The sequence below is a fragment of the Polypterus senegalus genome, chromosome 12, assembly GCF_016835505.1.
Source record: "Polypterus senegalus isolate Bchr_013 chromosome 12, ASM1683550v1, whole genome shotgun sequence".
Lineage (NCBI taxonomy): Eukaryota > Metazoa > Chordata > Cladistia > Polypteriformes > Polypteridae > Polypterus > Polypterus senegalus.
This window is the reverse complement of record NC_053165.1, coordinates 6,049,055-6,061,458: the sequence shown is the minus strand read 5'-3', so window position 1 is coordinate 6,061,458 and position 12,404 is coordinate 6,049,055. Positions and strand designations below refer to the sequence as shown.

The window sequence follows — 12,404 nt, the reverse complement described above, 5'->3', positions numbered from 1 at the left end:
TAATTTGACCTTTTGGTGCGCATGGAATATATGTGGGCAGGTGAGTAGCAGCAAGGAGACATAAAAATCATCGCCCCACTCAAAATACTCATCATCTTGAGGCCAGTGGTTTATAATCAAGGTCACATTTTACTTTTTTTCTTTTTCTAAATTGAAAATGTTACCAAATTACAGTAAGTGTGGCACTGCTGCCTACCAAATCTAGGATTTAAACCGGGCATCTGGGGGCAATTCAGAAGGTGTGCTTCCTGTGGGCCCATACCAGGGGGAGCCCATGAAGAGTCATGCTCATTTAATTAGTGACCGTGGCTGTCCCCTGGTTTCGGTGGTCGATGGTACAGCAGTCTGTCTTCAGGTGAGACCCCAATCACAGAGAGTGAATTGCATGGGGGCCCATAGCAGTAGATGCTGAAAAAGAGCCTCGTTCATTTAATTAGTGACTTCTGCTGTCTCTCAGTCTCACCGGACAAGCGTACAGTATTGGCTCATCACGGGGGAATAAGGTACAGTGCTCTATCATTAGGAGAAAACCCTGCAGAACCCCTCATCCCCTCGATCCCATGATCAAAGTACAATGATGTCTTTTTAAAGGGGATCAATCTAGCACGATTAAAGTTCAGCGACCCTTCAGTTAGGGGAAATTCTTCTAAAAACAAATGCCATAACACATCCCACTAAGAACTGATGCCCCATCTGCTTATCCTGGGTGGGATCCAACAGCCAGAGGGGAAGTCTTTCCAACAGGCACAGCCAACCTTTAAAATTAGAGGCTCAGGTCCCTGCTGTCACCTTGAGCTCCCAGCAGGGCACCGTGCCATGTCGAGCCTTGTTCCTTTGACTCCTGTTGCCACTCCTCACCCATACGCAGAAGCTCTCTTCAAGTACCAAGTCACTCCTGCTACTTAGGTACACTCAGCCGGCGTGAACCCTCTTCAGCCTTCTCGAGCGCCAGCCACACGCTCCTCCACGAGGCTGCTGTTCCCGGCTGCCTGCCTATACACACATCTTCACTTTATTTTCACCTCCATATCTTCTCTCCTCATTCTTTCTTTTCTCCTACCTCTCGTTCTTCGACTTCTTTTAAAACCTTGTGGGTCGCAGGTTCAGTAACCATGACTCTGTCACTAACAAGAGAATAGGTCAGTCCCACACATGCGCACGTCAATGCGGGTTTACCCGCTCTCACATCTGCCACCAGAGCCGCTCCGCCATGCTACCTACACCCCACCCGAAAACATGAGTGTGTTATGTATTTATTAATCTAAAATGCACATGCCACAGACCCGCCATATCACGTGTAAATGTAGTGTGTTGTGCAACCTCCGATACATTTGTTTATTTACAGTGCGTCTGTGTGTCTGTGTGTGTGTTGTAAATGAAACACAGCACAAAGATGAAGGGTTGGGCCCCCACAGGCAAACCCCATATATTAAAGAACAAAATGATAAACTCCACTTAACGTGTAATGCAAGTAATGTCTTCACACGAGTCATCAGACTGGACAAAGATGGCAGAGGTGCCAGTTATGAAGGATGTGAGGCAGGATGGGCAGGTCCAGGAGCCCCTGGACTAGATGTGATGTCATAGCCTTCAAAATTTTGGTCGCCGGAACTGCAGAGGGGATGATAGGAGAAAAGTCACAAAGAAGCGCCAACCCCTGGCTCAGGGTGGAAGTACAAGTCGACAAGTCCCTGAAGTTGTCTCCCAGGCACGCATGTGTGGTGCTTTGTATACTCCACTTACATTTCCACACATTTTCAGTTTCTTTTATACACATTTTGGCCATTCACATTACGTCGAGTATCTGATGGGATGCTGATTAGAGGTATAAATGATTTGAGTTTTCCATGCCACAGGCCTCTTCCTTTTCCCATCTGACCAGTGCAGACCAGTTTCCAGTTTCATGTTTTTTTTGTTTTTTTTTTATTGGAAGGCAGTTAGGATTTTGCTTGTGTTGATCTCTTATCTGTCCCCTCAGTTCTCTCTATGTGTGGTAACTTGAGGCATCATATTTTTGCTAGGCATGGCAACACAAAGGCAGAGTTGAAAGAGAAGATCTGAATGCGGCTCCCCTGCTGGATTTGCCTTGAGGAGCCGAGGTCATCCAGCGCCTAGGAATCACAGTAGATGGCTGATAGTATCAAAGATGGGGCTGGGGTTATGGCAGGTCTGTTTGATCATTTCTAATCTGAAAACAGGTGGAAGACGTGGAGGTTTCTGGCCTTTGCTGGATTCTACGTAAAAGATCCTTGAGGATCAGGACTGCAGTCAAAGCTCCTCTTTTGGTATCCAGTTGTATTTTGTGGCTGCTGTTTGCATTCAGGGGCGTCTTCAGTACACACTTCTAATACCAGGCAGGAGAATTGCTGTCTATAAGAGCAGCTGCTGACCAAAACATTCTGACTTTAGGCGACCGAGGGGAGAAGCCCTGGTGTGATGCATTGTCATACTGTGGCAAACTCTGAAATTTGCTGTGGTCATCTGGAATTCGGTTTTCACTAGCAACACCTCTTCCTGCATTCACCTCGTTGCCCAGGCATCTTGACTGTTTCTTTGTTGTTTGTTCAAATTAAATTACACCCTGACATCCAGGTAGCATATTGTGCACGTTCTCCACCTTCTGATTATGGCAATGATGTCAAATACAATTGAATTGCATTTCTGTCTGTTGTCTGCCAGTGATGGGTGTTTTATTTTAAAGGTGGGGACTTTGATTCCACTGCCTCAAAGAGGGATGGCACCCAAACTTAGAAGGATGGAGAGAGGTAGGTTAGCCAAGTGGCACCTTCCCAAATTTCAGTAAGGCTCAAGTATAGGATGGCACTTTTGGTCAAATACCTCTGGGTGCAGGATGTGTTGGGGGCTGATGTTGGTTTGGGTCGAATTTCAGACCCTCTCTCTTATTCAGTAACTGTCCCCTTACTACAGGACATTGGATGGGGAGGGGTCAGATGTTAGATCCCTCCCATATTTAGTAATCTTCTCGTCAATGCAGGATGGGACATGGTCATCTAATGGACACGAGATGGAGAGGGGACTGATGTGGGCAGGGTCAGATGTTTAAGCCTTACTGTTTTCAGTAATCCTCCTATATCTGCAGGATGTGGGATGAGGTGGGACACGAGGTGGGGTGGAGACTGACGTGGGAGGGTATCACATCCCCAAAGTTTTCAGTAATCCTGTCCATGCTGTGGGACAGGAAATGAAGCAGCGACTCATGTGGATAGAGTAAGATACAAATCCCCTCCCATATTCAGTCCCCATCTTCATGCTGCTGGACATGAGACGGCGCGAAATCTGCTGTGGAACATGACATTGTGGGCGGGGCTGGATATAAGACCCCTCCCATTATTAGTAACTCTCCTCTACCCGCAGGATGTGAGATGAAGTGAAGCAGAAAGAAGTGTAGGTGGGGTCAGATGTCTTCCTCCAGAATATTGCCCTGGTACATGAGATGGGGCAGGGTGGGACATTGGACCCCTCTTGTATTCAGTAAATGTCCCGTAGCTGTGTGACACAATAGGTCCTGTACTAAGTAGTCCTCCTTCTCACTATGGGATGTCCGAGTGTTGGCATATAAGGAAGGCACTGTATAATGTTAGCTGTGTATTTATGTATCAAGTGACTAGTAATGATATCCTTTATTAATTCATTTCTGTAGTGTAACTACTGCCCCCTACTGTACCAACATGCACTGATATCCTATATTTACAGTGCAGTTATAAGATGCTAGTTAAGCTTACTGAGGTATAAAACCCCGCCTACATCTGATCTCGCCCAATCCTGTGTCCTGCTGCCAGGGCCTCTCTCTGTTTCGTCACCAGTTCCATTCTCACACAAGACACAAAAACAGATTTTACTGTTCAGTGCAGCCATATTGGATATCTTCCTTTCAAGATTATGGGGTCCACCCTCTAAATGTGTAGTGTGTAGTATCAGGCCCTTGATCAAGAAATTGCCTATCCATCCATTTATTACTGAACCCACCTGAGTCATTGGGCGGTGGGGGGCTGGCAGGCAGCATTGGTGTAAGGCAGAAATGAGCAGCAGTGCATCATAGGGCACAGTGGCACATCTGCCCACACCCACTCATGGTGGTTCTGTTCAGGGTTGCCTCTTAGACTTAACTCCTGGCCTGGGATACAAGAGGAAAACACTCTGAGAAAGGCCATTGGAACTCTGGAGCTGAGAGGCAGCGGCACACAGATGCCGTAAACCCATGGCGCTCCACATCGCCCCTCCGTGGCGCCTCTGTTTTTCTGTGCACAAACGACACATCTCTTTGTTAGCAGCGTGTTTCTATTATGTTCTTTGCAATATTACAGTAATGATGTCCACCCCCTAGCCCCATTTAGTAAAAAGCCTTGGATTATTTGTAATTTTATTTGCTAGTTCCCTACCACCCCCTCACCCCATTAGCCTGCCACCCCCTCCCCCAATTAGCCCACCGCCTGTTTGTTCAGATTCTCTCACACTATCATAATAAAGCAGTATTTCCTTAAAATGCCAGGAATGGTGTAAAATTGCCTCTTAAAGGAGATTACATTTGAGTAATCCTTTCATTTGAGGCAATTTAGTGACAAAAAAAAAAGAAATCTGCTTTGTGGAAAGCTCAAATGCCTGTTGCCTTTGCACTCATCCTCTTTTTGCCTCCATTCTTCGCATCAGGTACAAACAAAGGGCACAATTAAGAGGGCTGTTTAGGACTGTGGTGGGAGTTGAGAGGTGTTGGGGCCTGGGAGATCATTGATAGTGGGGCGTGACTGCAGCAGGTAGAGGTGCAGGCATCTGGATGTGACACGCCATTTATTTCCTGATGGCTTTTATGGTTTTTCTGGGACCCTAGAAAGTCTTTCTGTTTTTTTTCTTCTGGGTAAAGCTGGCACAGACTTTCCCATTCAATTATTTAGTGACGTCACAAAATAAGTTGAATGCCGAGGCTTATTAATACAGGTGGGCCTCAGTGGGCACCCTGCAAAAAATAAAACCAGTAGGTGACCTTGAGACAGGGGTGCAAAGCATGGAAAAGGCTGAAGAAGGCCATTGTGAATTACAAGCTTCCACTCATTTTGACAGATCCCCCTCAAGGTGCTGTGAGACCCCGAATTGAGTGAATGACAAGTGATCAGTCTGAGCTGTGAGCTACGAAAAATACATTTCCTATAGCGTATTTCAAAGGACCGTCAGAGAACGCCGGGCATCGAAGTGAGTGAGGAGGCTGTCATTTTTATAGCACCCTGGAATGGTGTTAATTATGAAAGCTTTACTATGCAAAATAGCTTTTCAATAAAGCGGATTCAGAAAGTATCTGGACCCCTTCACTTTCAGCTCACTTTATTATGCTGTAGACTTCATTAGTCATTTTGTTAATCAGTCTACACTCAATAAACCATAAAGATAAAGCAAAAATATTGTTTTGGAAAAGGTTTCCAAATTTGTTGAAAAATCACAAAGAAATCTTTCTTCCCTGGAATTATTCAAACCCTTTGCTGTGTCCCGCCAAATTGTGCTTAGGTGCCTCCGGTTTGCTTTACTTCTCCCTGAAATGTGTCCAGAACTTGATAACCTCCTTGGACTTGTACCTCTACACAGCAGGACATTCTGTTAGCCTTCTTAATGGTTTCTGAACACTGCCTGGCAGATGATAGTGTCGACTCCACTAAGACTCCCAAGTCCCTCTCCATTTTCAGTCTCCCATTGTGTATTCATTCCTCACATTTTGATTTCCTATGTGTAATTCTTAACATTTACTGACATTCAGTTTCATCTGCCACAAATCTGCCCAAGCCCCTCTGTGATGATTCAATGGATTCTTGATTTTCTGCCAGTCCATTTTGCTTGGTATCCTCTGCACTCGCTTGTTATTTAGATTTCTATCCATATACTTTATATACAGTAAATTCAAGTTAGCAGCAGCCCCAGCACTGTCCGCTGCTGGACACCACACTTAATATCAGCCGATTCTGATGAGGTTCCTCGCACAGTCACCCTCTGCTTCCTGTGTCTGTGCCAATTCTGCACCCATCTACACACCACACCTTGAAATGTCACTTCTTTTAGTTTGATGCCCAGTGTGTCATTTGGGGCCCCATCAATCGTTTTCTGAAAGTCAAGGTTAATGAAATCATATACACCTCACTTGTCATATCCTTTTGTTGCTTTCTCATGGAAATTCCATCATGTCACTGAAACACAACCTTCCTCGTCTGAAGCCATTCTGACTGTTCACTAAAGTTCTGGTATTCTTTCTTGCTTTGTGCATAGTACTAGGTTGTTGTACCGTGTTAGCCATTATGAATGTAGAGAAAAGCCAAGCAAAATGACACCTTTTATTGGCTAACTAAGAAGATTACAATATGCAAGCTTTGAGGCAACTCAGGCCCCTTCTTCAGGCAAGATTGCCTGAAGAAGGGGCCTGAGTTGCCTCGAAAGCTTGCATATTGTAATCTTCTTAGTTAGCCAATAAAAGGTGTCATTTTGCTTGGCTTTTCTTTGCTTTGTGCAGCAACTTGTAAAACTGTTCATTGTGAAAGGCATTTTGTGACACTGAGTGTTCTGCCTATGCTGGAGATGAGGTGCTTTATAATGAAAGGAACAAGAAGACAAGAGATGACCATTGGGAAGTGCAGCAGGATGCAGAGATGCTCTTTGGAGTTTATAAATGTTTTTCTAATGTCTGATAGCTGGTTGGGCCTGTGTACCATCCTGGGCTTGGTCCAGACCACAGAAACCACCCAGGCATTGGAGATTCCATCTTAGAAGAAGTCGACAGAGACCAGGTATTAGTCCTCATAGCCATACGGGGCAGGAAGACGCTACGCCAAGGCTGCAGCCTGGAACACACCATCCAATGATTGCATTTTTTTATATGTGGTTTGTAGAGTTGGTCGAGAAGAAATTTTAAGCCCATATGTTCATGAAGAATGAACACAACAAAGTTTCTGACCAAGCCGTCAAAAAATTTCCGAGAAGAAAATCTCACTTGTATCACATAATCCAAATGTTAAGTCATTGATGAACTTTTAAACACGCATACGTTTACTCAAATATTGTTAAATAAACCGGAAAACACTCTCGTAACCAAAAACGGAACTCACTCGGGCACAAACGAGCATTTCATTTTGATGATCAACCTTGTTGGGCTAAATGGCCTGTGATTGTCAGAATAGTTCTGGTGCATTTCATATAGCGCCTTTCACAGTGCACACCATCACAAGACTAGTTGACAATGCCAGGCTAGTTTTGACTCTGTTTTTGAACGTCTTGAAGAATTCTGTGAGAGACCTCACTGTGAAAGGCACTAGACAGTATCCATTGAACTGTTTCATTACATCAGACTGACATGACCACCTTATATTGCATGGGAAAGAAAACGGCACAACATGTCTACTCTGCCTCGAGCATTTCTAAAGCTCTTAATTGTGGAGGCCATTTTTTTTTATAGATGTTCTCATAATTTTAGACCCTCTCTGAAATGAAGAGGATTCTTCCCATAATGTGTATTCATCCCTGGAGTGCTTGAAGCGCTTGTGAATGTTGTCAACAGCAGCAGCAGCTGTGAATACTGGGAATCGGCAATCCAGGAAAAAGGAATGAATTTAGGCTACCTGTCAAATTACACACTGTGTATAATAAGGACAGAAGAACAAAACGGCGATGCTTTGAGTGCTTTGAACAGAAAACAGATGGAGGAGGGCTGAGTGAATAAACAGAGCCAGGCTTCTTCCTACCAGTTACTATTGATTGCATCATTCGATGGTGACAAGTTTTGTATTTAAGTTTTGTTTGTAATGTGTGTTTTATCTATTGTTTGGTGTCCTTGAGTGTTTAGAAAGGTGCCTACGAATAAATAAAATGCATTATTATTTATTATTAAGTCAAAGGATCAATAACGCATTTCATCGAATTGCAGAACCACATCAGACCCATAGATGGCAATATTCTAAATACTGAACTTAAACAACACACCTGCCATCTGCCCTCCCCTTGGCTTGGTCCCCGGATATCAAATTAGCTAAACCGGCACCCTGCCAACCCATCCATTAAAAATACTGGCATATTTTGAATTGATTTGTATTATTTTGTGAGGTCCTCTGCTCTTTCTCACCCACTCAGGTGTGCTTGTGAATGGCATCTGGTGATGGCATCTCTGCATGGCATGAATTCTCAATTTAGACTGTCTTTGTGCAAAGCTCTAAGCCCATGCCCACCTCCATCTAAATTGTGTTTACAAACTGTGAATTTCTGTCTGACTGATGGTGGTTCTGATAGGTTCTTGTAACCACGCTGCCTCAACAATGTCTATTGGAAAATGTCAACTGAACATTGCTGGGATAGCGTGGTTACCACGTCCATTCTGTTATACGTAGAAGGCAGGTAAAGCACCCTTGGAATGGCACACTGGTGTGGTGGTCCCCATATTTAAGAAGGGTGACCAGTGTGTGTGTTCCTACTACAGATGGTTCACACTTCTCAGCCTCCCAGGTAAGGCATATGCCAGGGTGCTGGAGGCTAGGTGGTCTAGCATTGTTGCTTTATGCAGGTGATGCTGTCCTCTTTGACTCATCTGCCTATGACCTTTAGCAGACACTCAAGTGATTTCCTTCCAGGATGAGGATCAGCACATCCAAGTCTGCAGGTCAAGGTTCTCCCTTGGAAAAGAGGGGATTGCTCTCTCCAGGTGAGTGAGGAACAATTGCCCTTAGTGTAGGAGTTCAGGCATCTCAGGATCTTGTTCACGAGTGATGGAGAATGGGAATGTGAGATTGACAAGTGGACTGGAGCCACAGCAAGCTGTTCTACGGGTGATGCACCGGTCCATTGGCTTACTGGTCAGTCTTCATACCTGTCCTGACCTTTGCTCATGAGCTGTGTGAGATCACAAGTAGATCCCAGAACTGATGATTCTTCGCAGGTTGGCTGAGCTGACACTGCTTGATATGATAGTGGAGTCGCTGCTCCTCTGAAGCTCCCCCTAGAGCTGCTCCTGGCATGTCAAACTGTGTGGAGACCCTGCAGCAGACCCAGCACACACTGTAGGACTTGTATCTTTAAGCTGACTTAGGAACAGCTACGAATTCCTCAGGAAGAACTGTAGCTGGGGGACAGGGAAGTCTGGGCTGACCTGCTTGGCCTGCTGCCACCGTGACCCCATCTCCAGAAAATGTAGTTTGAGAAGATGAGATGAGGTTCTTTTAACTATGGAATTGTGTTTTGTTCTGAAGTCTTCACTTGTGGTGGTCTGTTTTGTCCCCTTGTCCTATCACACTTGTTCCTAAACAGTCTTCCAGACAGTCTCCCTCCATTATGTTGACCTCTTTTTTAAGTTGCTTTGGCTAAAAGCGTCTGCTAAGCAAATTTATACTGGACTCGCCTTGCCTGCTTATCCCCCAATATCGCCCCCTTTCAGCCACTCCTGAACAGTGCATATTACCGGGTCCCGCTTTCTGACAAGCCAGCATGGCACTGGCCCCTGCCTGACCCACTTCAAGCTGTGGGATTAAAGCAAACAAAGAGATGGATCTGATAGAAATCTGCTTGCTCTTGTAAGTCTCTGCATATTTGTCAAGGCTTTTCAAAGAACCCGGGGATGACCTTGCATTTTAAGAAGTGTTCATTTTGTCACGGGAAAGTCAATAAGAAGCGTCTGCTCTGCCTTCTCCTGACAAGCTCCAGTTTATATAGTCGACAAATGCCAGCTAATCTAAAGCAAATAGTTTGCCTTCTTGGTTAAGGAGAGTGATGCGGCTGCTCATGGTAGGATCGACGACTGTGTTAGGACGCGGAATGAAGAAGGGCTGGGGTCAGGTGGGGCCGAGGGCTCTGCCATCTGGAGTCTCCCCTTGATCTGACAGTGGGGCATTCATGGGTGGCACTTCACCCAGTACATTATATGCTTTTAAGTAGCCATAATTTTCACAGAATTGCTTAACTCACAAGGGAAATACAGCTGTCTCTACAATGGGGGCACTGCCAGCCACAGGAACTCACTCAGGGTCACAGAAACAGTCAGGTCTGGTCTAGCAACTTGGGCTTTAGGGACCAACTCACTGCTCATCTTAAAGCTATCACAGCTTAACCATCTCTCTCTCTCTCTCTCTCTCTCTCTCTCTCTCTCTCTGATATATATATATATATATATATATATATATATATATATATAGATAAGATACAGCGTCCATACCAGGACATAATGTCGTCATTTGATGTCCACAAGAGGGCGACAATATCTGATGAGCAAAGGCAATGTGCCATCATAAGATGGTAAACTGTGTGGCGTACATCTGGGCGTCATGTCGTCAGGGCTGCAGAGTTCAATGTCTGACAAAGAAAGGCAATGAGATGCATAAAGTACATTGTACCATTAAAATGAGTGTTTTGCTGTGCTAGTTTACAACTTTAGAGCGGTTTTGTTGAGAGCAGGCCTTTCATCCCAACAAGCTCATCACCCAGATCTCCTGTGGATTCAGAAAGTATTCAGATGTCCTTGCTTTCTGTGCACTTTGTGTTGTAGATTCCTTTTTAAATGGATACGTTTGTCATTGTTGCCCATCAGTCTACACTCAATTATGGGAGATCAATCCTGCCAAAATGAACTGCAATCCTCTGTGTTATCTAAATTGAATTGTAATGCATATGCATGTGGCGCATTTCATTTTGGCACAGTTTTATTGTGTCATAATTAAAAACACATCAACCAAATGATTGATTGGTTTTCAATACAGCACACAATTTTCGTGTCGGTTTAAATTGCAATGCGAACGAACATTGCATTTTCATTCATGTCTATAAATCACGTGTCATAGCTAAAACTAAAGCGATCATATTGCAATTCAATTTAAGACCACTCCTTAATTGTACAAAAACTAAAGTTAATCAAATGACCAATCAGTGCCTAATTGAGGGGGGTAAGGGGCGGCGACAGTGGGGGTACACAGTGTTCCAATCACCAGTGTCTTCAACCAGGCAGTTAATAAGGCAGGGAATCTGCTGTCTCATTGAACACTGATGTATGTGATGATTTCATAATCTTCCATGAAGGAACAAGGTAAAAAAAATATAAGATCTGATTTTAACAGAGACTATGATTGAAAACCTACTGTGAAAAGGAGACACAACAAAGTAATATAATTTGAAAGAATGCACAAAAATGCAGCACACAGTAATTCTAGACTCGAGTTCAGAACTGAACTGAGAACAGGATGGCCGGTCCCTGGGATAATATAGGGTGGGCGAGGGTGGGGCCCGGAGGGCAGACAACAGAAGTGACATCAGCAGTAGAGAGGCTGCCAGCCTTCTGTTTCGCAAAGGAAAGAAGAGAGAAGGCATTAGCCCACAGCACCAGTCACCAGAGTACTAAAGCTGTCTCCTATGCGCACGCGTGTGGCACTAACAAATGTTTAATTTTATTAAGTATTTAGTTAAAACGGCTAACAACCCACACTTTGAATATAAACGCATGGCTTATTTTAACAGGGATGAAAAGAAAGCGACCTTAGACAACATAAGAGTAAACTTTTTCAGCCAGACCTAAGACATACTTTTCTGCCTGTCAGCAGAACACAGAAATGTTTAGAAGTGGATCGCCTTGTACCCCAACTTGCTCCGCCTCTTGAGGGTGATTGGTCATTTGCTTACATTCAGTTTTGTCTTCAATCGAAATGCAATACTCTCGGCGCTGCCTCTAATTGGAATGCCATAGATTTGCTTTGCTGTTAGTTAAGAGATGAGATGTATGGACAGGAATGAAAATGCTATGCCCATTTGTAAACTGACACAAGAACTGCATGGCATAGTGAAGAGTAGTCGGTCATTTGGTTGACATGTTTTTAACTACGACACAATGAGACTGTGTCAGAACATAAAAACATAATGCACCACATGCATATGCGTTACATTTCAATCTGCTTAACATGCTGGACTGCATTCAGTTTTGCCATGCATAATCTTCCCTGCTCAATAAGCCATAATGACAGAGTGATTTTCAGAAAGGTTGGCAAATTTATTGAAAATGAAAACGTGAAATCTTCATTCCCAGAAGTATGTAGACCCTTTGCTCTAACCCGTGTTCCAATTCTCTTTTTTTTTTTTGACAGATGCAGATTTACTTTTATAACTCGGATGACTTTGACAGCATCAGGTCTGCACTTTTGGACAAGAGGATCATCGGTGCCATGGCAGTTTTCTTTCAGGTAAGGGTGACTGTTTAGGATGTGGTATTTTAGCTGTGGGTAAACATCTTAACTCCAAGAACTAGCCGGACCAAAAATAAATTGTGCCCACTGGCAGGCATTGGGGCACTGTTATGACAGTTGGAGCTGTGACCATCAAAATTGGAACAATGTAAGTGTGACATAGCCAAGAGCTCACATGCCCTCCACAGTTCTCACCATCCAGTTCAGCAG

The 12,404-nt window shown here is 44.2% G+C and overlaps 1 protein-coding gene across 1 annotated transcript in view; it reads left to right on the top strand.

Annotated features, from left to right (window-relative positions):
- The window catches only part of ptprga (protein tyrosine phosphatase receptor type Ga), a 399,554-nt gene that overhangs the window by 246,193 nt on the left and 140,957 nt on the right, over positions 1–12,404 (top strand). Inside the window, exon 5 of the mRNA XM_039770749.1 lies at positions 12,096–12,191. Within this exon, the coding sequence (XP_039626683.1) occupies positions 12,096–12,191 (96 nt within the window). The remainder of the gene's footprint in view (positions 1–12,095; positions 12,192–12,404) is intronic.